This window comes from Pistacia vera, unplaced genomic scaffold (genome assembly GCF_008641045.1).
Source record: "Pistacia vera cultivar Batoury unplaced genomic scaffold, PisVer_v2 Contig30, whole genome shotgun sequence".
NCBI classification, from domain to species: domain Eukaryota; kingdom Viridiplantae; phylum Streptophyta; class Magnoliopsida; order Sapindales; family Anacardiaceae; genus Pistacia; species Pistacia vera.
Window position 1 is genome coordinate 655,054 of NW_022196113.1, and position 22,393 is coordinate 677,446.

General features: G+C 33.6%; 3 protein-coding genes and 1 long non-coding RNA gene across 7 annotated transcripts; 2 read left to right on the top strand and 2 right to left on the bottom strand.

The window, feature by feature from the left end:
- Window positions 1-4,081: 4,081 nt before the first annotated feature.
- On the top strand, window positions 4,082-6,111 carry LOC116135481 (axial regulator YABBY 4). The gene is made up of 7 exons (XM_031421200.1): window positions 4,082-4,195; window positions 4,278-4,415; window positions 4,640-4,748; window positions 4,835-4,883; window positions 4,975-5,050; window positions 5,164-5,265; window positions 5,784-6,111. The coding sequence occupies exons 1-7, from the start codon at window positions 4,115-4,117 to the stop codon at window positions 5,862-5,864; spliced, it is 636 nt and encodes a 211-aa protein (XP_031277060.1). The 5' UTR covers window positions 4,082-4,114; the 3' UTR covers window positions 5,865-6,111.
- A 359-nt stretch (window positions 6,112-6,470) lies between these two features.
- LOC116135468 lies at window positions 6,471-10,016 on the bottom strand. 3 transcript variants are annotated; one of them, XM_031421188.1, is made up of 4 exons: window positions 9,880-10,016; window positions 7,047-7,152; window positions 6,843-6,920; window positions 6,471-6,677 (listed from the first exon to the last, which is right to left on the bottom strand). In XM_031421188.1, exons 1-4 carry the CDS (start codon window positions 9,946-9,948, stop codon window positions 6,625-6,627), a joined length of 306 nt encoding a protein of 101 aa, XP_031277048.1. In that variant the 5' UTR covers window positions 9,949-10,016; the 3' UTR covers window positions 6,471-6,624. The 3 variants fall into 3 exon arrangements, with proteins under 3 accessions (XP_031277048.1, XP_031277046.1, XP_031277047.1); XM_031421186.1 differs by having other exon boundaries at window positions 6,760-6,920; XM_031421187.1 differs by lacking the exon at window positions 9,880-10,016 and adding an exon at window positions 7,337-7,495.
- A 2,458-nt stretch (window positions 10,017-12,474) lies between these two features.
- On the bottom strand, window positions 12,475-14,317 carry LOC116135469. The gene is made up of 3 exons (XR_004128900.1): window positions 14,254-14,317; window positions 12,884-12,978; window positions 12,475-12,764 (listed from the first exon to the last, which is right to left on the bottom strand). It is a non-coding gene; the product is annotated as an uncharacterized LOC116135469 (long non-coding RNA).
- Window positions 14,318-18,884: 4,567 nt separating this feature from the next.
- On the top strand, window positions 18,885-22,250 carry LOC116135478 (E3 ubiquitin-protein ligase BOI-like). Of its 2 annotated transcripts, none has more exons than XM_031421196.1 (4): window positions 18,885-18,940; window positions 20,438-20,605; window positions 20,949-21,310; window positions 21,601-22,250. In XM_031421196.1, the coding sequence occupies exons 2-4, from the start codon at window positions 20,500-20,502 to the stop codon at window positions 22,135-22,137; spliced, it is 1,005 nt and encodes a 334-aa protein (XP_031277056.1). In that variant the 5' UTR covers window positions 18,885-18,940; window positions 20,438-20,499; the 3' UTR covers window positions 22,138-22,250. The 2 variants fall into 2 exon arrangements, with proteins under 2 accessions (XP_031277056.1, XP_031277057.1); XM_031421197.1 differs by lacking the exon at window positions 18,885-18,940 and adding an exon at window positions 19,552-20,223.
- The last annotated feature ends 143 nt before the right edge of the window (window positions 22,251-22,393 follow it).

Consider the following 22,393-nt stretch of genomic DNA (forward strand, 5'->3'; position numbering starts at 1 on the left):
ACTACAACACTTTCATCTCAGATGAACTCAGTCGTAAATATAATCTCAAAAGTGCTCTATCTGTCATGGCTTGTAACTAATTGAAAATTTTGTGTAACCCTGAAAATGGAATGATATATTTTGTAAAGATTAATTCATAACACCATAATAACCTTCAATCAGACCAATCATAAATTGTTAATTGAATAACATTACAACATTGAAAATGCTCAAAATTGAAACACAACTAACATCAACCGAACAAAAAATAAAACATGAGGACTCAGGACACAAACCTGACTTAGTACATGACCCCTGGCTTCACCACCTTGGACGTTAATACCAAATGCACTAGCTTTGGTGGTTGTTCTTAATTCTTGAGAACTTCCACCCTTCAATTGATTTAAATTTGTAATTTATTAAATACAATACTATTGTCTAAATGACATGTTTAAAATAAAAAAAAAACATTTAATTGGTGTTTGGATGTTACAAAAGTTGCTACTTAAACTCACTTGGTTGAGTGGTTACTTCTCTTTAATTTTACAAACTATTTGCTCAAGTTTTGATTGCTTTCTTTCAATGGAGGCCACCGACCTTTGCTGTGCATAGACCGTGGAGTCTGAATTTTATTACTTCCCTCTTTGGAAGTACATTGAGGGCTTTGACAATTTGTAATATTGTCAGTGGACATGTTTACGTGGATATTAATCACTCTGGCATTAACAATCCACTCCAACTTCGTCTTCAACTCATTGATCATTTGCATAGCCATATTACTTGTATTCTTGTTAGTTGATGCCAAATCTACTACCATTAAGAATGAGTTGGACAACTATTCAAAACATTTTCCTTCATCACTTGTACTCCAACTAATATAATTTACACGTACCTTGGTGTGACATCTGTATATGTTTTTCCTCCACCGTCTTCAAATTTATTTTTTCGGAACATGATAAATTTCATTATAAAGCAACACCGCAATTGCATGTCGACATACAATCCCTCTAAACTCAAACAATCGACAGTTGCAATACACATCACAACTACCTCCATAAAAACAAACCACAAATGGTACTCGACTACACTTTTGCCCAACCACAATATCTTCCTTCACTATAAACTCTTTATACGAGTCAATCTCCTTGCAAGATTTTATTTCAGAATACAGTTTAGAAGTTAGCTCATGTTGAAACTCTTTAAATTTAGCAGTAGTGTATGCATCTTGAAATTGCTTCTCCATAGGATAAGAGCTTATGCAAGGGATCCATGACTTCAAAGATCTAAAGTCAGACTCCTTATCTTTTTTGACTTTATCATGCAATGCATTTTCATATTGTTCAACAGACTGTTTTAAAGTAGTTTTCGAATTGACATAACCATCAAAGAATGCATGAATACTTTCACCAAGTTGAGTAGTAGACATTCATGCCCAAAAAGTATCTTTAACAAATGCTAACATGCTACGTTGTCTTTCAGTATACAATCCACTTAACCATTCATTGTCCTGGACGTTATGTTTATCAATGAAGCTACTCCACCGCTCTTCAAACTCATCCCGTATTAATGAATCATAAACGACATTTTGCAAACTCAACTTAATATTTTCATATTCCCTGTAGCCTCTTAACTTATCTGGTAATTTCTTCATTATATGCCACAAGTCGTGTGTCAGGGAACACAATCTTGATTGCATTTTTCATTACCTTATCTTGATAGGTGATTATTGCCTTAGGAGCACAATTCCACATACATGTAAGCCAATGTTGAAAAAGCTATACAACTGTCTTAGTATCCTCATGATATATTAACCTACAACCTAACAATGTTGAATGCCCATGATGATCAACACCAACAAAAGTGACAAATGACATATCAAACTTATTGGTTAAATATGTAGTGTCGAATGTCACAACATCACCGAATTCTTTAAATGCAACCCTACCTTTTGTATCCACCCATATAACATTCTTTAAGCAACCCTCATCATTTAAATCCATTAGGTAGAAAAAAATTTGAATTCTTCTTTTGCATTTTTCAGAAAATAATTCTAAAAGCATCTTTATCACCAAGTCATAGTCTTCCAACTTTATCAATGTAGTTCCTACAATCTTTTTGTAGGAAAGACAAATTTTTAGCACCCCCAACTTCAACAGCCAAAGCATGAAAATTTTGTTCGGTCTAATCCCAGCCCTATCATTGACTTCAAGCTCCTTTTAACATAAGGTTGTATTGTTCGATTGTTCTTGAAATATCTACTTTGCTAAGACTATTCAGTTCATGATTGTGTTCAAAGAAAATTGAACATATTTGCCATTTTCAATCATTTAGTAAAGATGCACTAGTGCGAGCCTTACAATACGTTTTTGTCATTGGGTGCAACTTAAATGCATTTCTTGAGACATTGGTGTACTTCCCACTACAAGAACAAGCCAATGTTACGTATTTCAACTCCCCATTAACTCCCCTCTTGGAAGTTCTGATCATCGTTTCAAAACCTATTTTATTCTCATAGTTTTTATAATACTAGACAACCTCATCAAATGAATCAAACATCATTCTAGGCTTAGGCTCCCATTCCTCTTCCACACTTCTCATATCTTCTATTTCTTCATGATGATTACCTTGTTTTATTGACAATAAGATAGCTGGAATTAGAATATAATAACACTTGAAAGAGTTACAAACAATACCATTGAAATATTAAACGTCATATTAAAGAATAAAAACAAAATACCAAAACCAACATTACCTCAACAACATTATAGTTCTCTGTTTTTTCTTTACTGCACTCTTCCATCTTCTGTTTAAATATTACCTGAAAGTGAAAAGAGCATTAGCTTAAAAGATGACTAAAAGCTAAATTACATTCATTGCTATATTACTTCCACTGATTATAAATAAAGAATAATACATTTTCAATAAACATGTACAGGGTGAAACTCACCAGAATGTTGCTTAGCTTCCTGCTAAGTACAGAGGAATGGCAGTTGAGTTGTTAAATTTCTCTGCTAGTCTTTCAGGTTGGGTGATGCTTTCTGGTTGGAAGATGTTGTCTATGGTGATTTCAAATTGAAACTAAAATGGAGAAAAGATTTTAGGGCTCAAATGAATTACAGGAATGAGATATTTTGCATTTTAGAATGAATTACGGGAAAGAGAGATTTTGCATTTTGAGTTTTCAGTTTATGGGGAAATAAATTATTTGATACAAGGGTAATTTAGGGTGAAAAGTCAAATTCTAGATATAATTTTTTTTTTTTTAAGTTTCTCGCCAGCTGACATTGCTTAGGGGTGTGGTGAGAGTTGATGTGTCAATTGCCAACTATGCTACTATGTAAGAGTTTGTGAGATAAAGTTTTAAGAGAATGTTGTAAGAGAAGGTTGTGGATGTAGCATTATATATTATTCACATATAAGAACAAGTGGAATAGCTCAACAACATTGGCAAGGTTAATAGATGATGGTGGATGTAAAAGAGTAGATGTTAGCATTAACTATTAAAGACAATTGAAATGACATGAACAGGGAAAATACACAAAATTGGATTCATTCACCCAATTCTGGTTGTCAATTATATTTACTTTGTTCAAGGAAAGACAAACCTAAGATTCCACTTTTCCTTCTCAATACATCTAGTAGTTTCTCCATTCCTCCAAAATGGTAAAAATTTACTGCACTTTCACTTTCATTGGAGAAAAAAGAGATAGGTGAAGTAAATGACTCGGAAAGCAGCACATGAAACAAATCAGCAGTAGTCACTGTACTTGCTGTCCTTAGAACTTTGAACCTTTGCAAAGTAACCTCAAAACTTTGCAAGTGTAATTTTCATCACTAAAATAAATCAAAAACAGATTATAAAAATTCTGAGACCACTGCCTATCAATACTACTTGTTCTTTTTTGTGAGTAATAGAATTATGATACTACATTTTTGGCAAAGAAAACTTGAAAGAAACATAATAAGTCACTTCTAATTCTAACTTAACATCTATAAATCCCTCTTCAATGACAAGAGACCCACATGCCCCAATTGTCTTTGTTGGTGGTCCTCTGTCTCACTTTTTTCTGCCTCTTCATCTCTCACACAAACACAAACACAAACACAAAGCCTAAACTCATCACCAAAACAAAATATGTCGACTCTCAACCGTCTCTTTGATCTCCCTGAACAGATATGCTATGTGCAATGTAGTTTCTGCACCACCATTTTACTGGTAATTATCATTGCAGTATCCATATACAAAGTTAGAAGAGAAGCTAATATATTTATCTTAATTTTATCAAATATATATGCAGGTAAGTGTCCCATGTGGTAGCTTATCCATGGTGGTAACGGTGAGATGTGGCCACTGCACAAGCCTCCTCTCTGTCAACATGATGAAAGCCTCGTTTCTCCCTCTTCATCTTCTAGCTTCTCTTAGCCATGATGATGAGGTATCCTCTTTTGTGGGTTCTTTTTGTCTCTTCATTAAACATCAAGGACATGAATCAAGCATCCATTTCATCAATAATACTTGCCATATACATATATATTCTCCAGCTCGTTTTCTTATTATGTTCCCAACATTAAAATAATAACATGCACACAATTTGATTTCGCCGTTCGGTGTCTTTGATGTTTATATAAGATCCTCATACACTTGCTGATCTCTTTCCAGCCAAAAGAGCAAGAGGATGCCAAGAAGGCCTTGAACAGGCTCAGCCCTTCCATAATGACTTCTTCTGACAATGAAGAAGAGTCCTGTGTGAATCACATCGTTAATAAACGTTTGGCTATCTAACTTTTCTTTCAATTTGGAGGAAACTTTGTTCTGATTATTCTTGATTATTTTGATTTAACTGATTCTCTACAGCTCCTGAGAAGAGACAAAGAGCTCCATCAGCTTATAACAGCTTCATTAAGTAATTTTCAAACTTTAACTATCTTAAAATTATACTACCATCCATACGTTACGATCTTAGGAGTTCTCACGTAGATAGAGATCTATGGCAGGGAAGAAATCAGAAGGCTCAAGGCTGAAAATCCAAACATGGCTCACAAGGAAGCTTTCAGTACCGCTGCAAAAAATGTAAGCATCAGAAAGCCAACATGAATGAAAACATAAAAAAATAAAAACGGAAAGAGAAGGGATATTTCATTTAAAATGTGAACTAAATCTATGGACGTTTTTGCCTGTTTCAGTGGGCCCATTTCCCTCCAATTCAGTACAAAGGAGATGGAGAAAGCTGTGGGCAGGAACAAGAAAAGGCAGCATGGAACTCTAATGCCATTGAGACTGATCAGGTAATCGGTATATATAAATTGTTCAAAACTTTGACTTCACTATATGATAAGAAGCATTCTCGAATAACACTGCCACTTCCCTCTTTGATTCATACGAATATCAGCTTATGGTCATTAGACTTTTTCAATTTGATTATCATATAATTAACGCATGTCCCTCCACTAGAAAGCTGCACTTTAGAAATCTTTTATATCTAATGCTAGCCTATCTGCTATTTTGAGATGATTAACATAATTAGAGAACTTCAAGCGGCGGTCTGTAGTACTATCCGAGTTCAGTTTAGAAATCTTCAGTGTTCCGCCAGGGAAGGAAAGGCCATAATTTGAATCCATTTAATAACATAAAAATCAACAAGTCATGAGCATGCATAAATGTTCAACTACTACCACATGATAAATTTATGAGTTACCCCTAAGGGTATTTGAAGAGACAGTTAAGACTATTTCAGCTCTAGTAAGTATGTGGAAACTTATGCCACTAAAACGAGTGCTTTACTTTCTGTTGTAAAATTTTACAGGTCTATGGAGACGACAATAATTGCTTCCGTGAAAGAAAATCCCCAATGCGTTCAATACGAGCAAAGACACCGTTCGAGTAAAAACGATTTAGATTTAGATATATAAACTACCTTAAGAAGTTGTATCTCTTTTAGGGTTAGGGCTGTATTCAGGTCATTTGCCTTTTTGAGGTAGATGCTCTTGGGAATGAGAGATCATATTCACATCGAGTTATATAAGACTCATGACTGACTCAGAAAACTTCAGCTTTCAAAGGGTTATTAATATATAGTTCGTGGAATTTACTAGTGCTAGATCATTAATTAACATCCAACGTCTGAATAACAGTTTCTTAGGCTTAATTAGGTTTATTGATTGATTGGATTAGGACTAAGATTGAAGTTCATATTACTAATTTTCTATCTGTTAGGATTTCTATTTTCTGATATAGAAACGTGTGTTGATGAGCATATATAAGGCACATCCATATTCTGTAAACCATATTTAAGTACACCTGAGACCATGTTCAGTCAATTCAATTAATGGTGTAGCTCAAAGCATTAATGTGGCGGTTTGCTTTTGGAAATAACTTCTTGATAGTTTAAGATCCCATCTATAGTTGTTTTTGGAAGATAATTGTAGTTCGATAGTCACGAATTATAAGAACTTATCAGAAATTCTTTCCCTCTCATTATCGCACACAAACATAGGAAAAAGATATATTTATGAAAAATTACTGTATATCGATCTATATATCTTAACACTACACACAAAAAGCTTATACACCTCTTGCGTAAACTAATCTAACTTATCATTCAACAATAAGTTATGATTTCTAAGATCCTTTCCTTTGATTTTCTTTCACATCCATTGTCTCCTTCTTGTGAACCTCGGTCTTCTTCGAATATATCTACCTGAAAAATAAAATGCATCGTATCGGTATGATATTCTTTACAGGAATTCACTTTCTTTTTTTATTTTATTTTTTCCGCTTACCAAATTTGTGAAAGGTACAAATCAACAACGATCACCAGCAATAAAAGTTTTAGAAGAAATTAACTTTGTCTTTGGGGTCTTACTCATGAAAGGCCTGGGAGAGATAGCATGGAAATATTCTTGAAAGAAGTCCTTATTCTCCTTTTGTAGCTCCCTCCACACTGCAAAACATGAACTCAACTATGTTATAATTTGCGCGGGTGGGGTGGTGTGTGTTTGAATGAACAAGAAGTTTGACATATATATATATATATATATATATATATAAAAGAGAGATGATGATCGACCTGTTAGTGTAACGAGTGGGCGAATATTGGCGTGCTCCGCCAGTGCCTTTATGCATTGGTCTCGGTTCATGTGAAGAAGTAAGCACCTTTCTATTAGATGCTGAACCTGTATTTCCCATGCATGCTAAACCATTAGTGTAACATATAATACGATTAGCGACAAAATAGGAAAAGATTTTACAAAAATTTTAATCCTTGAGTGTTCCTTTTATACAAGGTTGATTTCGTGTGAAGTTGCATATATGACGTGAGAATCAGAGAGAGAGAGAGAGGTAGTAAGATTCACCAACCATCCTTATGTAGCTATGAGGGTGGCAATGCAAACAAGGAGAAGGAGAGAAGTGGTGGATATGATACATTTTTAGCTTCAAGCTTTGATCATACAAAAATGGACAAACAAACAGAACAAAGTGAAGAGAGAATGCAAACAAATGAAAAGTGGAAGGACGAGGAGATATTTAGGAAAGTTATATAGTAAATTAGCATTAGGTTGTTATCCACAGATATCCAAGTGAAGGGCCAAAAAAGCACCAAGAAATCCAAACGATAGATTTACCTCATCTTGAGGAGATAAGAGGCTGCTGATTTTTTATTTTTAGAGATTGATGAAAATGTAAATATTTTGACGATGACAACCCTCTGGAGTCTGGCCACTTGAGCTACCACTCTGCAAACCCAATTGCTGGATGTGCAGGGACCTACATTCATCAACCGCGCCTTCAATGTGAGTGTGCAATGGTCCCCTATTCTGTAATGTACTTTTGAGTTTTGACCCACTCTTCATCAATGAATTACCACCTTATGAGGCTAGCTAGATAGATCTCTTTCGTGTATAAACACACGCCACGTCGTGCTTTACTTTGAAAGCAGGAGAGACACAGGTTTTTTCCACTAATTACTGTGAGAATGAACATGACTTGGCCTTGCTAATGCCGCCACAAACACCACCATCCAAGTTGTTAAGGTAATAACGTGTGTGGCATAGCATATATTTAAGAGTTCAATGAACCTTAGGAGTGACTTAAGATCTATCAGCTCTTATTTGAAGACGTTACTGCACTGGAGAAACTGATTTCCCCCTCCCCTCAACAACTAGCTTCCACTTCCCAGTCCCAGTGCAAATTCTACACGTGGACGTCCATCAAAGTGGAGTTTCAGAAAGAAATTGATCCACATGCTAAAAGCAAGTAGCCGCAATGCCCATTTCTTGGACGAAACTCAACCGATATCGCTAACAATTAATTTAACCAATCTTCTGGTCTTAAATCTTAGGCTCGCTCCGGGAAATAATCGTTTTAGAACGTAATTAAATATACTTGTATTATGAGTGAAATTGGTTTTGATTATCTTTGAGAGGCTTTTATCATCGTTGAAACACTGTTATGCGTGTTGAGATAAAATAGTTTTTTTTTTTTTTTTTTAATATAAATTTCTCTAGATTATTTTTGTATATTAAAACCATTTTTAGTAAATAATATCAGAATTTAGAAATCTCTTTTATATTTTCTTAGTCAACACAACAAAAAAATTTTCATAAAAGCACTAACAAACTCTTTTTCTTTTAGTGCTACTAGAAAAAGGATACTAGACGGCCGTAATAAATCTGGGTAAAAACCGCTTCTTTATGCTTTTCTTCTTACAGGTTTACCATTTCAATACGCAATATGGTTATGGTGCATGACACGAGAGAAGAAAACATTCTTTAATCTTTATGATGCCAGCGGCGGATCCAGCCACTTTTTTTGGGTGAGCCATGGCCTACCCTCAATTTTTTTTTTTTTAAATATTAATATGTATAATTTATATATTTTGACTCACCCTAAAAAAAATTTCTAGATTCGCTACTGACGATGGCCGAGACGGAACACTCGTAAAATGGGAAAAAGAGTTACGACTACGCTATTGCATTTGCTGGTTGCTTCAGGAAATTATCATAATCTCAAACGGGACGTATATAAAACACTGACTTGCTGGACTTCTCCAAAACCACACACAACACTACTGACTTTGTGGACTTATCCAAAACCACACACAACATAACATTTCTATTTTCGTGATTATGATTTGAGCAATGCTGTCCTTAGCAATTTTTTTTTACAAACTTCTCTTCCAACCCTAACATAACAGATGACTTAGCGTTATCAAGTCAAGTCCACTACATAGAAGGTACAAAATAAATTTAACTAAACTAAAGGAATAGTTGTTCTTTAAGAAATAGTCATTCATTTCTTAAAGAATTGTTTTTTATTCATAAAGAATAACCGTTCTTTCTAAAAGAATGAATGCTGGTTTCTAATAGTGTCTTGAATGTCTTGGGTGTGATAGACTAGAAGCTGACGTGACAATACTAATCTACTGTCACGCTAAGATTATAAGAAAAGATTATGAAATTATATTATAAACGTAACATTTTTCCTATTATTTAAGGCTCCGTATCCCTTTTAACTTTGAAATTTATCAATGAAATAATATTATTAATATCTAATCAACTCATAAATCTAAAATTGAGTTCACTTGCCCTTTTTATTTAATTTTTCTTCATTTGCCCAAGAATTTCAAACAAAACAACCACCAACTCTGTTACTTAATCTCCCAAACTCTACATGCCNTCATGTGAAGAAGTAAGCACCTTTCTATTAGATGCTGAACCTGTATTTCCCATGCATGCTAAACCATCAGTATAACATATAATACGATTAGCGACAAAATAAGAAAAGATTTTACAAAAATTTTAATCCTTGAGTGTTCCTTTTATACAAGGTTGATTTCGTGTGAAGTTGCATATATGACGTGAGAATCAGAGAGAGAGAGAGAGGTAGTAAGATTCACCAACCATCCTTATGTAGCTATGAGGGTGGCAATGCAAACAAGGAGGAGGAGAGAAGTGGTGGTTATGATACATTTTTAGCTTCAAGCTTTGATCATACAAAAATGGACAAACAAACAGAACAAAGTGAAGAGAGAATGCAAACAAATGAAAAGTGGAAGGAAGAGGAGATATTTAGGAAAGTTATATAGTAAATTAGTATTAGGTTGTTATCCACAGATATCCAAGTGAAGGGCCAAAAAAGCACCAAGAAATCCAAACGATAGATTTACCTCATCTTGAGGAGATAAGAGGCTGCCGATTTTTTCTTTTTAGAGATTGATGAAAATGTAAATATTTTGACGATGACAACCCTCTGGAGTCTGGCCACTTGAGCTACCACTCTGCAAACCCAATTGCTGGATGTGCAGGGACCTACATTCTTCAACCGCGCCTTCAATGTGAGTGTGCAATGGTCCCCTATTTTGTAATGTACTTTTGAGTTTTGACCCACTCTTCATCAATGAATTACCACCTTATGAGGCTAGCTAGATAGAGCTCTTTCGTGTATAAACACACGCCACGTCGTGCTTTACTTTGAAAGCAGGAGAGACACAGGTTTTTTCCACTAATTACTGTGAGAATGAACATGACTTGGCCTTGCTAATGCCGCCACAAACACCACCATCCAAGTTGTTAAGGTAATAACGTGTGTGGCATAGCATATATTTAAGAGTTCAATGAACCTTAGGAGTGATTTAAGATCTATCAGCTCTTATTTGAAGACGTTACTGCACTGGAGAAACTGATTTCCCCCTCCCCTCAACAACTTCCACTTCCCAGTCCCAGTGCAAATTCTACACGTGGACGTCCATCAAAGTGGAGTTTCAGAAAGAAATTGATCCAAATGCTAAAAGCAAGTAGCCGCAATGCCCATTTCTTGGACGAAACTCAACCGATATCGCTAAGAATTAATTTAACCAATCTTCTGGTCTTAAATCTTAGGCTTAATTAAATATACTTGTATTATGAGTGAAATTGGTTTTGATTATCTTAGAGAGGCTTTTATTATCGTTGAAACACTGTTATGTGTGTTGAGATAAAAGAGTTTTTTTTTTTTTTTTTTTTTTATAAATTTCTCTAGATTATTTTTGTATATTAAAACCATTTTTAGTAAATTAATATCAGAATTTAGAAATCTCTTTTATATTTTCTTAGTCAACCAACAAACAAAATTTTCATAAAAGCACTAACAAACTCTTTTTCTTTTAAGTGCTACTAGAAAAAGGATACTAGACGGGCCGTAATAAATCTGGGTAAAAACCGCTTCTTTATGCTTTTCTTCTTACAGGTTTACATTCAAATTACGCAATATGGTTATGGTGCATGACACGAGAGAAGAAAACATTCTTTAATCTTTATGATGCCAGCGGCGGATCCAGCCACTTTTTTTGGGTGAGCCATGGCCTACCCTCAATTTTTTTTTTTTTAAATATTAATATGTATAATTTATATATTTTGACTCACCCTAAAAAAAATTTCTAGATTCGCTACTGACGATGGCCGAGACGGAACACTCGTAAAATGGGAAAAAGAGTTACGACTACGCTATTGCATTTGCTGGTTGCTTCAGGAAATTATCATAATCTCAAACGGGACGTATATAAAACACTGACTTGCTGGACTTCTCCAAAACCACACACAACACTACTGACTTTGTGGACTTATCCAAAACCACACACAACATAACATTTCTATTTTCGTGATTATGATTTGAGCAATGCTGTCCTTAGCAATTTTTTTTTACAAACTTCTCTTCCAACCCTAACATAACAGATGACTTAGCGTTATCAAGTCAAGTCCACTACATAGAAGGTACAAAATAAATTTAACTAAACTAAAGGAATAGTTGTTCTTTAAGAAATAGTCATTCATTTCTTAAAGAATTGTTTTTTATTCATAAAGAATAACCGTTCTTTCTAAAAGAATGAATGCTGGTTTCTAATAGTGTCTTGAATGTCTTGGGTGTGATAGACTAGAAGCTGACGTGACAATACTAATCTACTGTCACGCTAAGATTATAAGAAAAGATTATGAAATTATATTATAAACGTAACATTTTTCCTATTATTTAAGGCTCCGTATCCCTTTTAACTTTGAAATTTATCAATGAAATAATATTATTAATATCTAATCAACTCATAAATCTAAAATTGAGTTCACTTGCCCTTTTTATTTAATTTTTCTTCATTTGCCCAAGAATTTCAAACAAAACAACCACCAACTCTGTTACTTAATCTCCCAAACTCTACATGCCGGAACTGCCTGTGTACTCCAAAGTTAGAAGCAGTTTCCTAAGAAAGATGTAATTTAAACTATGGTTCACACTTAACAGAATCCTAGCAAATGATCCAACATACAAGGTCATCTATACCCTTTAATATGAAAAAATGTTCCCTACTAGAAAAAGTCTCATGGCATGAAATGCCACAACTAATTTGGTCATCAAACCTGCACTAGAAACCAAAATACGCAGGTCAATATTGCTTGGAGTACACAAACATAGTTTCACTCATAACATGCATATCCATGATAAATGACAATGATCTGAATCACGACAAATAACAGGCAACAAGAAACACATTATACCAAGCATTTGATAACTCAGCTTCTTAGGTAGCTTTTCTTACACATAATTATCCATGAAACATGGCAACTAATCCATAAGCACAACCAGTCCCATGTACCTGATTTCTAATAATGCTCCATCCTAAAGAAAACTCAGTAAACACAGAAAGTGTTCACAAGATATTACAATATAGAAGCTGACAAACAAGGGCAACAGGGTATACGAGAAAACAACTTCTTGTCACTCCATCAGCTCCCTCAGCTGGTCTCAGACTTCTCCAAAGCTGCAACAATGATTGAAATCAGTGCAAAGAAATGACAAGAGAAATCAAACGCCCCAGCTGTGAAATCACTGAAATGCATGTATATAGGAATACAGAATGAAAACTGAAAGAGAGATTACTATTGTAGTTCAGAAGCTTTTCAATGAGGTCCACATGAGTCATAAGCATTCGCCTACAGCAATAACGGACCAAACCCAACGCATCAAGTGCATCTCTGCATAAAGTTGCAAGTTAGCATTCTACGCAAAATATGCATAACCATGAATCTAATGCTCTATATATGTAGACACTTGGTGATACCATTAGTCATGTTCAAATAAGAAACAAAGTAACTAAAAAACGACATTCTTCCATATCCATAAGGAGGGCAATAGAAACACACACATAGTTGCCAGAGAACTCATATTATACATACACTGATACACATCTCTGCATATTTTAGGCTCAGATTAACTACATATATTCATTTTCATACTTCTAGGGTGCATGTATTTCCAAAAACACACATAAACAATTAGGCCAACAAACAATAAACAGTAATGCAGAAAATTAATAAAATGCATACGGCTTACGTTTATCAATTATCAATTCATTGCAATTCTGAACCATATGTGTTCTTCAAAACAAGACAGGTAAACCACATAACCCACACTAACAATAATTCTTAACACAATTAACTATAGGTACCAGAGCATAGAGGGGCAAAACCAGACTTTTTTTTTTTTTTTTTTTTTTTTTGGGAGGGCTCAATACTTTTTAAACTATACACTATAAAAAATTATCAATCTAGACAACAGAAAATTATAAAATATAATAAGGTATATCATTTAAAATGTATATTTTATTTTGAAAATGACAATAAATGTCTACATGGTAAATTGAACTTCTTTTAATATTGTAAAAATTTAGAAAAAATTGGAGAAGAGAATATGTGAAAACAAGAGAAAAGAAGACATTTGGTTAATTCTAAAAAAAATGTTTCTTTGTTTTCATGGATTGTGGTTTTGACAATTATTCCTGTTTACCAAAAAGCGATTAATTGACTTTGAAAATTAAAATCTTTTACTAAGATTTATAGATTTTTCTTTAGAAAATTAAAATAAGTTAAGTAACATATAATAAATTAAACGATTTTTCTTATAAAATTAAAATAAGTTATGCAACATATAATAAATTATTAATTTACATTAAAAAAATTTTAAAAAATTGTAATTTTTTTTTTCAACTATAGCCCCTTTAAGCATACCAAGCACGAATCTATTTTTCGCTAAAACCACCCAAACCAAGTACAATAGAAAGAAACAAAAATATAGATTATGCAGCAATGTACAGGATTTATTCACAGCTAGACCACTTGAATCTTCAACCAGTAACAATCTCTCACCGGAAACAGCTTCAATGGTTGAACAGAATTGGGAAAATATATAACAAGAGAGCAAAAATAATACAGAAGATATTGAAATGATAAACAATGAAATTAAGTTCTCACCCTTCAGTGTAGTCTGCCTGGAGAAGGTCAAGATACGTGTCCCACTTGTTTCCGATGACCTGAAAACAAATTAATCAAAACCCTAGAACGGTTTGAAGGAAGAAACACGTAACCCAAATCGAAAGATAAGAAAGTTGCTAAGCCGCGAGAGTTGAACATGAAAGTTAACTTGCCGCAGGTGAAGCAACGAACTGGAATAATCATCTTTCCTCTTTTGCGTTCTAGAAGTAGAGGGTTCAGTGAAGTTTTGCGCTCTAGAGGTAAGGGTTCAGTGAAGTTGGGGTTTTAATGTTTTATTCTTAAGATCCATATACATACATGAATACATGATACATCAGTCGGGCCGTCGTTTAAGTTTGGCCTAATGCCTATAAAACGCAGCGTAGCAAGTGAAGACTTCATTACACAAAATAATTAACACAAAACGCAGCGTAGCAAGTGAAGACACAAAATAATTAACACAAAGTAAGAATGTAAATATTAATTAAAAGCGTTTATAATAATAATCCTCTAAGCTATAATCAAATAACAGAAATTACCGTATAATAATAACAAAAATCATCAGTTGTTAAATTTTTTGTATTAAAATAAATTGTAACATGGTAAATATTTATTAACCATCATTTATAAAGTTTAATGGTACCCTAAAGACTCAATAAAGATAAGAGGAATTTCTATTATTTTTGAAATTTCAGAGAAAAATTTGTTAGTTGATAAAATCATCACAGGTTGAGAAAAACTCTTATCAAAGATTAAAACATTAAAATAATTATATTATTTATAAGAAAATTTTTAGATGCAATTTACTGTTATTTAACAGGAAGTTAGGCGAGGTCGGTGTTATTTTTGAAAATGTGAGGGAGGTTTTTTTGATTTTATGATTCGGGCTTCCCGGGTCAGCTTATGCGTTCTTCAATTAAACTCCCAAGACTTTAGAACTATTGGTCAAGTAAGAGCTCCAGTGACTACCCGTCTACCCCTTTAACAATCGAAGAGTGATTCAAAGTCATTACCTCTTAAGTAATACATTCAAGAGTTTCTATTGAACCATTAGGCCATCTAAAGGTAGATATGTGAGGAAGATTGTAGTTTCCTTTCCTAATAACATTTTATAATATACCCATTTGATTTATTACATTGTCTTATTTAATCTATTTTTATTATAAAAAATTACTAGTACATAAGATTTTGGAAAATGATTTTATTTTTTATTTTTCAAAAAAGAGGTTTTCTTTAAAGACACAAAGGGTGTGTTTGATTGGGGGTTATATAATATTACTAAGGTAATGTTAATTTATATTATTTGATTATTACATTTGATTGTTAGGTAATATAAGATTCCAATAATCTTCTAATACCAATAGTAGTTACTGTTAGTGTAGGAGGTAATCTGATTACCTCTATTTTCTTAAGTATTTTAAGATCACTTAGTAATTTTATTTTTGTTATAATTTTACCCCTTATTAATAAAATTTTAGCACAATAATGCACTTGTTTTGAAAACAATTTACAAAAATATCAATTGACAATTTTATCCTTATATACAAAGTTTTTAGGACATAAATACCCCTAATTTTTAAAAAATTACCCAAGACTGGTGGTTGGATCAGGCCACCTTGCCAACCGCTAGAAACCACCACTGGTGGTGACGGAATGGCATACAATTGGCCATATCTGGCCGGCCATGCGTCGATAAGGTTGTTTTCAGCCACTGGAAATAGCCAAATATGACCTCTCACAGCCAGATCTATGGGCGTTTCACAGCCGTGAAAGGCCAGATATTTGGCCGTTGTTTCACAGTCAAATATCTGGCCTTTCACGAATAGATCTCCACTTTCGTTGTCGACGACAGTGGTGGCACGCCGCCGACAGTGACTTGGGATGGGCTAGGGTGTTTTTGTTAAGTTCTAAACTTTTTGTTGCTGGTGTGTTTTAGCTAAATCTAAAATGTAGAGGATGAAAAAAATTATTCAAATAAATAAAAATAACATTATATTAATATTTAAAAACGAGGACAATTTAGTAAATTATATGAAATACCCACCAATTTATTCATTTAAACCAAACATATTAATATATCATACTCACCAATTTATTCATTCAAACCAAACATATTACTATAACATATCTAATAATTTATTATTTTTATTAATATAATATTTTTTGAATCAAACACATCTAAAGTAAATAGCTAACTTTCATTTCTACCTTTAACAAAAATTTGAAAAATTCAATCATATTTTTTAGAATTAAAAATGGTAAGATTTTAGCAATAACATTTAACAGGGAGTCCAATTTCCAAATTTAAACAAAGATGAACACCTTCAACCACAAATTTTGTTTTGAAATAAAAAAATTATAAAAAAATTAATGAGAGTCTTTAGATCACAGGGAACCGCGAGATCAGTTTGATGGAACGTAATCGGTAAATTATTAATTGTGTTTGAACGAAAGAGTTGGCATAAACAAAAAGCTAATGCATTGCTGACCCAATACTATGTACATGGATTTTTCAGAGTGAATAATGGGATCATGTTTTTGTACGCCTAAACGTGTTCTTAATTCTTATTAAACCAAAAGTCTAACACACGCCTTTTGACATTTGACTTTTTGGATTTACGAAATTCAGATACCTTTATGTAATTTCACTGTTGCTTATTATTATATCAACAACACTTATTTTACTAATAAAATGTTAATTAATTAAAACATGGCTGTAATATATCCATTTGTCTTTTATAGAGTTGAATGAATCTACTGATTAAAATGGTTGTGTTGGACAAACTTGAAATCCCCGCAACGATGATATGATTTAAGCGTGGACGGTTATCTGATTAGTCCATGGAAGAGTAAAGATCGTACGGTCATCAAAACTTTCATAATGATGAAATCTTCTGGCACCGTCGATATCGATTATTTCTTTCCATAAATATTTTAATTAAAGATTTAATAAAATATAAAGTAATTTTAATTCCGTGAAATAAGGGGCGTCGTTTGCTCACCCGCCAAAATTTACCCGCCAACGCCAACAACAACGCTGGTGAGGTGGGACCAGGGAGGGTGGGGCCCCGGATGAGAAGAGTCAGGCAACCACGCACTCTGTTTTCCCGCTTTTATATTAAATTGTTGTTGATGGTTCTCGTACCGACCACCACGATGCATACTCATGATTCTCCATTTATTATTTTTATTTATTAAATGTACCCAGTAAACCACTTTTTCCCACCCAAGGTTTGCCTTAATACCTCATCCACCTAAAATATTTAAAATACCATTTTTCCCCACCCAAGTTAATATTTCATTATTACCCAAAGTTAATTCTAATGGCAATGTTCTCTCCATCACCATCATTTCATCTCCAATCTTCTCTCTACAAAACCTTCTCACTTCGACACCTGATTTCTGTCAATTATGAACTATCATAAAGCTAGGGTTTCTTATTCTTAATTGATTTACGACTAATTCCGCGATAATATTCAATCGTCACCACCTTTTGATCCACCACCTCCACTCTACAAAACCCTTCTTACCTGACTATTGGTAACTTCCTGAATGCCAAATGAGAAAGTGAAGTTATTTTATATATTAACGGAATATAACTTTGGGTGGAAAAGTGATATTTTGAAATTTTTGGGTAGTAAAGTATTCAGGCAAACCTTGAGTGGGAAAAGTGTTTACTCTAAATGTACCTTCTCATATTTATTTCTTCCCATTATCACGTCTTGTACATATTACCCATCAATCTCCAACCATTCAACCCTGTAAAAAAGTTTACCATTTATATCCCCATAATTATTATATTTTACATAAATTTCTTACAAATCAGTTTAAACCCATATAATAACTTCTCTAGAGTTTATAAAATTTATCCCTTAGATTTAATTAAACAACAAAAATCTTCCTTAAGTAGTTGAAATAACATAAATCTCTTTATTGTTAAGTTTTACATATTAAAATAAATAACACGAGAGTATTTTAGTAAAATATTTATAAATTTATAATAATATAACATTTATACTGTTATTTTTATAATTTTGTTGGGATATAATACCTTTAATATAATTAAAAAGATAAGAGATTTTTAAAATAATATAGTATTATAGATATGTTGGTTAATAAGATTTGAGTAGTTTTTATGGTATTAAATTCAGTAAATTTAAAAAGGGTAATAAAATTGGATGGTTTAAAGAGAAGGGCAAAAAATCCGGGCCGTTGTATTAGCTTGAGAAAAAGGGAAAGATGCAGAATGAAAGTGGGATCCACACATTTTTTTTTTTTTTTTTATCTTCAATATTAAAGTTAAAAAAGAAAAGAAATATAGTCAGTAATAACTTACTTTGTTTCACTGCAGTTATAGTGATAAAACAAATCAGTTTGCGTAACCACAATTCACGAAGAACAACAACGCCTCCACGATTCATTTATTCATTCATTCATTCCATTTATTCTTATTATTAATTTCCACCCCACCACCCACCCCCCACTCCCACCGCACCTCCTCCCTATAAATTTTTCTTTTTCTTTCTTCATCGCTTCCCTCTTAACACTCCAGGTCTTTTTTTTTTTTTTTTTTTTTGGGGATTATTTCTTTTTACTTTGATTTTGGGTTAACTTTGTGTGGTTTTGCAGGATCTTGGACTGTGTTTTTTTGCGCACTGAATCAAACCGTTTGTTTCATATATTGCTGGTAACTTGGCTGATCGCTCTTTCTTAATTTTTTTTTTTTGTATGATCTTGATTATTTTTGACTTTTTTTTTTTTTTTTTTTTTTTAAATCTTGGGTCAGGAGATCTAAGTCTCTCAGTTTTGATGCTTTTTCTGCATTCTAATATGTTTGATTTTGTTTTAAATTAAAATATGATCAAACTGGTTGAATATCTCTCTCTTTGCCATTTTTCTTCTTCAGATGATGATGATTATCTCACCATCTTCGTATGATTACTGTGTTTTTTTTTTCTTTTTTTGTGTTTGAAAGCCTAAAAAAAAAAAAAAAAAATTATGTCATCACAATTGATGTATCTCTTTGCCTACTCTCTTCACTTTCTATCTGGTCATCTGGGTATTATAGATGCATATGTTTTTGCTTCTGTTACTTTCTTTTTCTTTTGCATATCTACATGCTATTTTTGTTTTATTTATTTTTCTTATTTTTGGGCATCCCTTTTACGGTCAATAGCATTTTTTTTGTTTGCTATTTATACTGCATTACCTGTTTTTGACTTTTCAATCCGTAGTTTCAATGATCTAGAGATAAATTTTATGTCTTTTTCCTCTTTTGTTCAGTCAATTTATGTATATACCTTTCATAGGTTTTGCAAATTAATAATACTTCTTCACATATTCCCACTATGTTTAAATCATATGAACTCGATGGAAATTACATTGTGTTTAATGTGACCTGTGACCTGTGAACTGAATAGAGGGGAAGTGATACCACCGTTTGAATGTGTTCCTTCTTGAATCCGTAGACACTTGTTAATAATGAAATGCATTGGGTCGATGGTGATGTCATGTTGTTAGTATATTCCATATCCCGTATCATTAAATTATGTTATCTTGTATTCTCATTCTTTATTGTGGATCTTGCTCCTATGTCTCTTGATTGTGAAACTGATTAATAGCCCTTCTATGAATTTGTGAAACCCTGCTTCCAATTTCGTACATACTAAAGTACATTCTTGAGGTTTGTGATATGTGTTTTTGTTTTTTTTTGGTTTCGAGATATGTGTTTTAAGGTGAACAATGAGTTATAGTTTACCAATTACTTTACAGATTTTTATTTCCCCCATATATTTGTGTTTGGATATCATATCTTCTGAGTATATAGCTACCAGTCATGATGTTTCTTCCTTTGATGTCCCTATTGCTTTTTGCACCTTCTTACCAAGGTCAGTGACATTAATGAAGTTAATTTCTTATCTTTTGAGGTTTTAACACCCAAGCATTCTAGGTTCCAAGTTTGAGCTTCAGGTAATTTTTGTCCTAAATGTTCCCTGAGGCAAACCTTGTCAAGTTTGCTGAGTTGAACAGGGGTCTTTTGTTATATCAAACATTTTTATGTCGCAGAAAATTTATGTCGTTTCCTTGTTTCCATTGAATATGGTTGTGTTACTGGCACTCTTCATATATCACCAGAATTTCTGCTTTAACTCGCATTTTAAATTTCCCTTGCCTCTTGTTGTAGGTAATTTAGCAACCATTGCAAGCTATACAATTTAGAGTAAACTAGTTTCAGTACTAGTAAAAATGTTGGGAGGCAACAGTGGTAATCCTGTTCTTCCAGTTTTCCTGGATGAGAATCGTTTTCAGTATCAGACTAATTCATCGAATCAACTGCAGTTATTTGGAAATTGTGAGTTCTCTTCTCATATAATTGAGTTATTAAATTTAACATTATGTCCTTGATGAAATCCTTATGATATGTATGTACAATGCTTTGCATACAGCAGTGTGTTCCTTTGTATTTGTTAACCGTAGTCATTGAGAAAGAAAATATATTATGAGTCCAATCTCTGCTAGCTTTTGGTCTTTGGTTGCATCTCCTTTTCTGGATATGCTGTTTTGACTTACTCTGTTTTGGATCCTTTGTCAGATCTTTTGCTTGATGAGACTATTGAGTGCAGTCCTGTTTCTTTTTCTCTAACGTCAAACTTCTTATTGCTTGACTGATTTGTAATTTAATATCCTTGTCTCAGTACCAGTTGGGTGTAACATCGATCAAGTAAATTATTTTGGAAATGAGCATATCACTCCTCTGCTGCGGCCCAATAAACGAGGCAGGGAAATGGAAGATTTCTCCAGGCAGCAGAAGCTGCAGATCTCCTTGAATTCAAACATCTGCCAAGATGAAGCTGATCGTTCTGCAAGTATTCCGAAGCCAAACCCTGTATCAACAGGATTAAGGCTATCATATGATGATGATGAACGTAACTCATCTGTAACTTCTGCAAGTGGTAGTTTGAATGCTGCACCACCAATCATCTTGTCTCTTGGTGCCAATGTTAGGACTGAGCTTGATCGTCAGAAAGAAGAATTTGACCAGTATATCAAAATTCAGGTATATATGCTCTCATGGTGAAGATACAAATGCATCTTCCTAACTTTCCATTATGTTGCCTTACTATTTTCTGGGTAAAATTAGTATGATATCTGTGATCAGATGTTTCAAGTACACTATTTTTTACGAGAAATAGGATGCTTTAGTTTATTATTGGCAGAATCCAGCCAATATCCATACCTAATTGGATGTTAAACTCAGTAATCAACCTGTCAGATTTTTTGTTATTGTAATGACTTGTTGCTGTTGTTTGCACCTTGGTATTAATGTTTATTGCATTTTTCAAACAGGAAGAACACTTGGCAAAGGGGGTTAGGGACTTGAAGCAGAGACAAATGGCTTCATTCCTTTCAACTATAGAGAACGGTGTGGGTAAGAAACTCCGAGAGAAAGACCTAGAGATAGAAAACATGAATCGCAAGAATAGGGAACTGATTGAGAGAATAAAGCAGGTGGCTTCAGAAGCCCAGAATTGGCACTACAGAGCCAAATACAATGAGTCTGTCGTTAATTTCCTGAAGAACAACCTGCAGCAGGCAATTTCACAGGGTGCTGACCAAGGGAAGGAAGGATTTGGAGACAGTGAGGTTGATGATGCCGCATCATACATTGACCCAAACACCTATTTAAGCATTCCCGGTGGATCTTCAAAATCAGGTTCTAGGTATCATCACATGACATGCAGAGTATGCAAGAAAAAGGAAGTCTCTGTTTTGTTGATGCCTTGTAGGCACCTTTGTTTATGTAAAGATTGTGATGTGTTGGTCAGTGTTTGTCCTGTCTGCCAGTTTGTGAAAAAGGCCAGTGTCCCAGTGTGCCTGTCCTAAATGATAAAGCAATTTACTCGAAAATGAAAATTACTTGCACGCCGAATGGCACTGTCGTGAAACTATGAATTGTAAAAAAGATAAAAGAATTTGGGTAATTTTCTTTTTGTATATTTGATCTCTATCTGCGGTTGGGTTATTGCCATATGTTTTTTCGCTTCCCTTCTTGCCCCTTCTTTAGCTCGAGTTTAGTATACGTTTGCGGTTACTTTCTGAGAAGTTAGGGTGGAAAATAGAATATCAGGCTTGCTAAAAT

Coding starts and splice junctions, on each gene's coding strand:
- LOC116135481 (XM_031421200.1), top strand. CDS start 4,115: ATGTCGACTCTCAACCGTCTCTTTGATCTCCCTGAACAGATATGCTAT. Junction 4,416..4,639: donor CTCTTAGCCATGATGATGAG/GTATCCTCTTTT, acceptor ATCTCTTTCCAG/CCAAAAGAGCAAGAGGATGC. Junction 4,749..4,834: donor GAATCACATCGTTAATAAAC/GTTTGGCTATCT, acceptor GATTCTCTACAG/CTCCTGAGAAGAGACAAAGA.
- LOC116135468 (XM_031421186.1), bottom strand. CDS start 9,948: ATGTATCATAACCACCACTTCTCTCCTCCTCCTTGTTTGCATTGCCAC. Junction 7,153..9,879: donor CTCATAGCTACATAAGGATG/GTTGGTGAATCT, acceptor TGGGAAATACAG/GTTCAGCATCTAATAGAAAG. Junction 6,921..7,046: donor CCCACTCGTTACACTAACAG/GTCGATCATCAT, acceptor CATGTTTTGCAG/TGTGGAGGGAGCTACAAAAG.
- LOC116135478 (XM_031421196.1), top strand. CDS start 20,500: ATGTTGGGAGGCAACAGTGGTAATCCTGTTCTTCCAGTTTTCCTGGAT. Junction 20,606..20,948: donor ACTGCAGTTATTTGGAAATT/GTGAGTTCTCTT, acceptor TCCTTGTCTCAG/TACCAGTTGGGTGTAACATC. Junction 21,311..21,600: donor ACCAGTATATCAAAATTCAG/GTATATATGCTC, acceptor TTTTTCAAACAG/GAAGAACACTTGGCAAAGGG.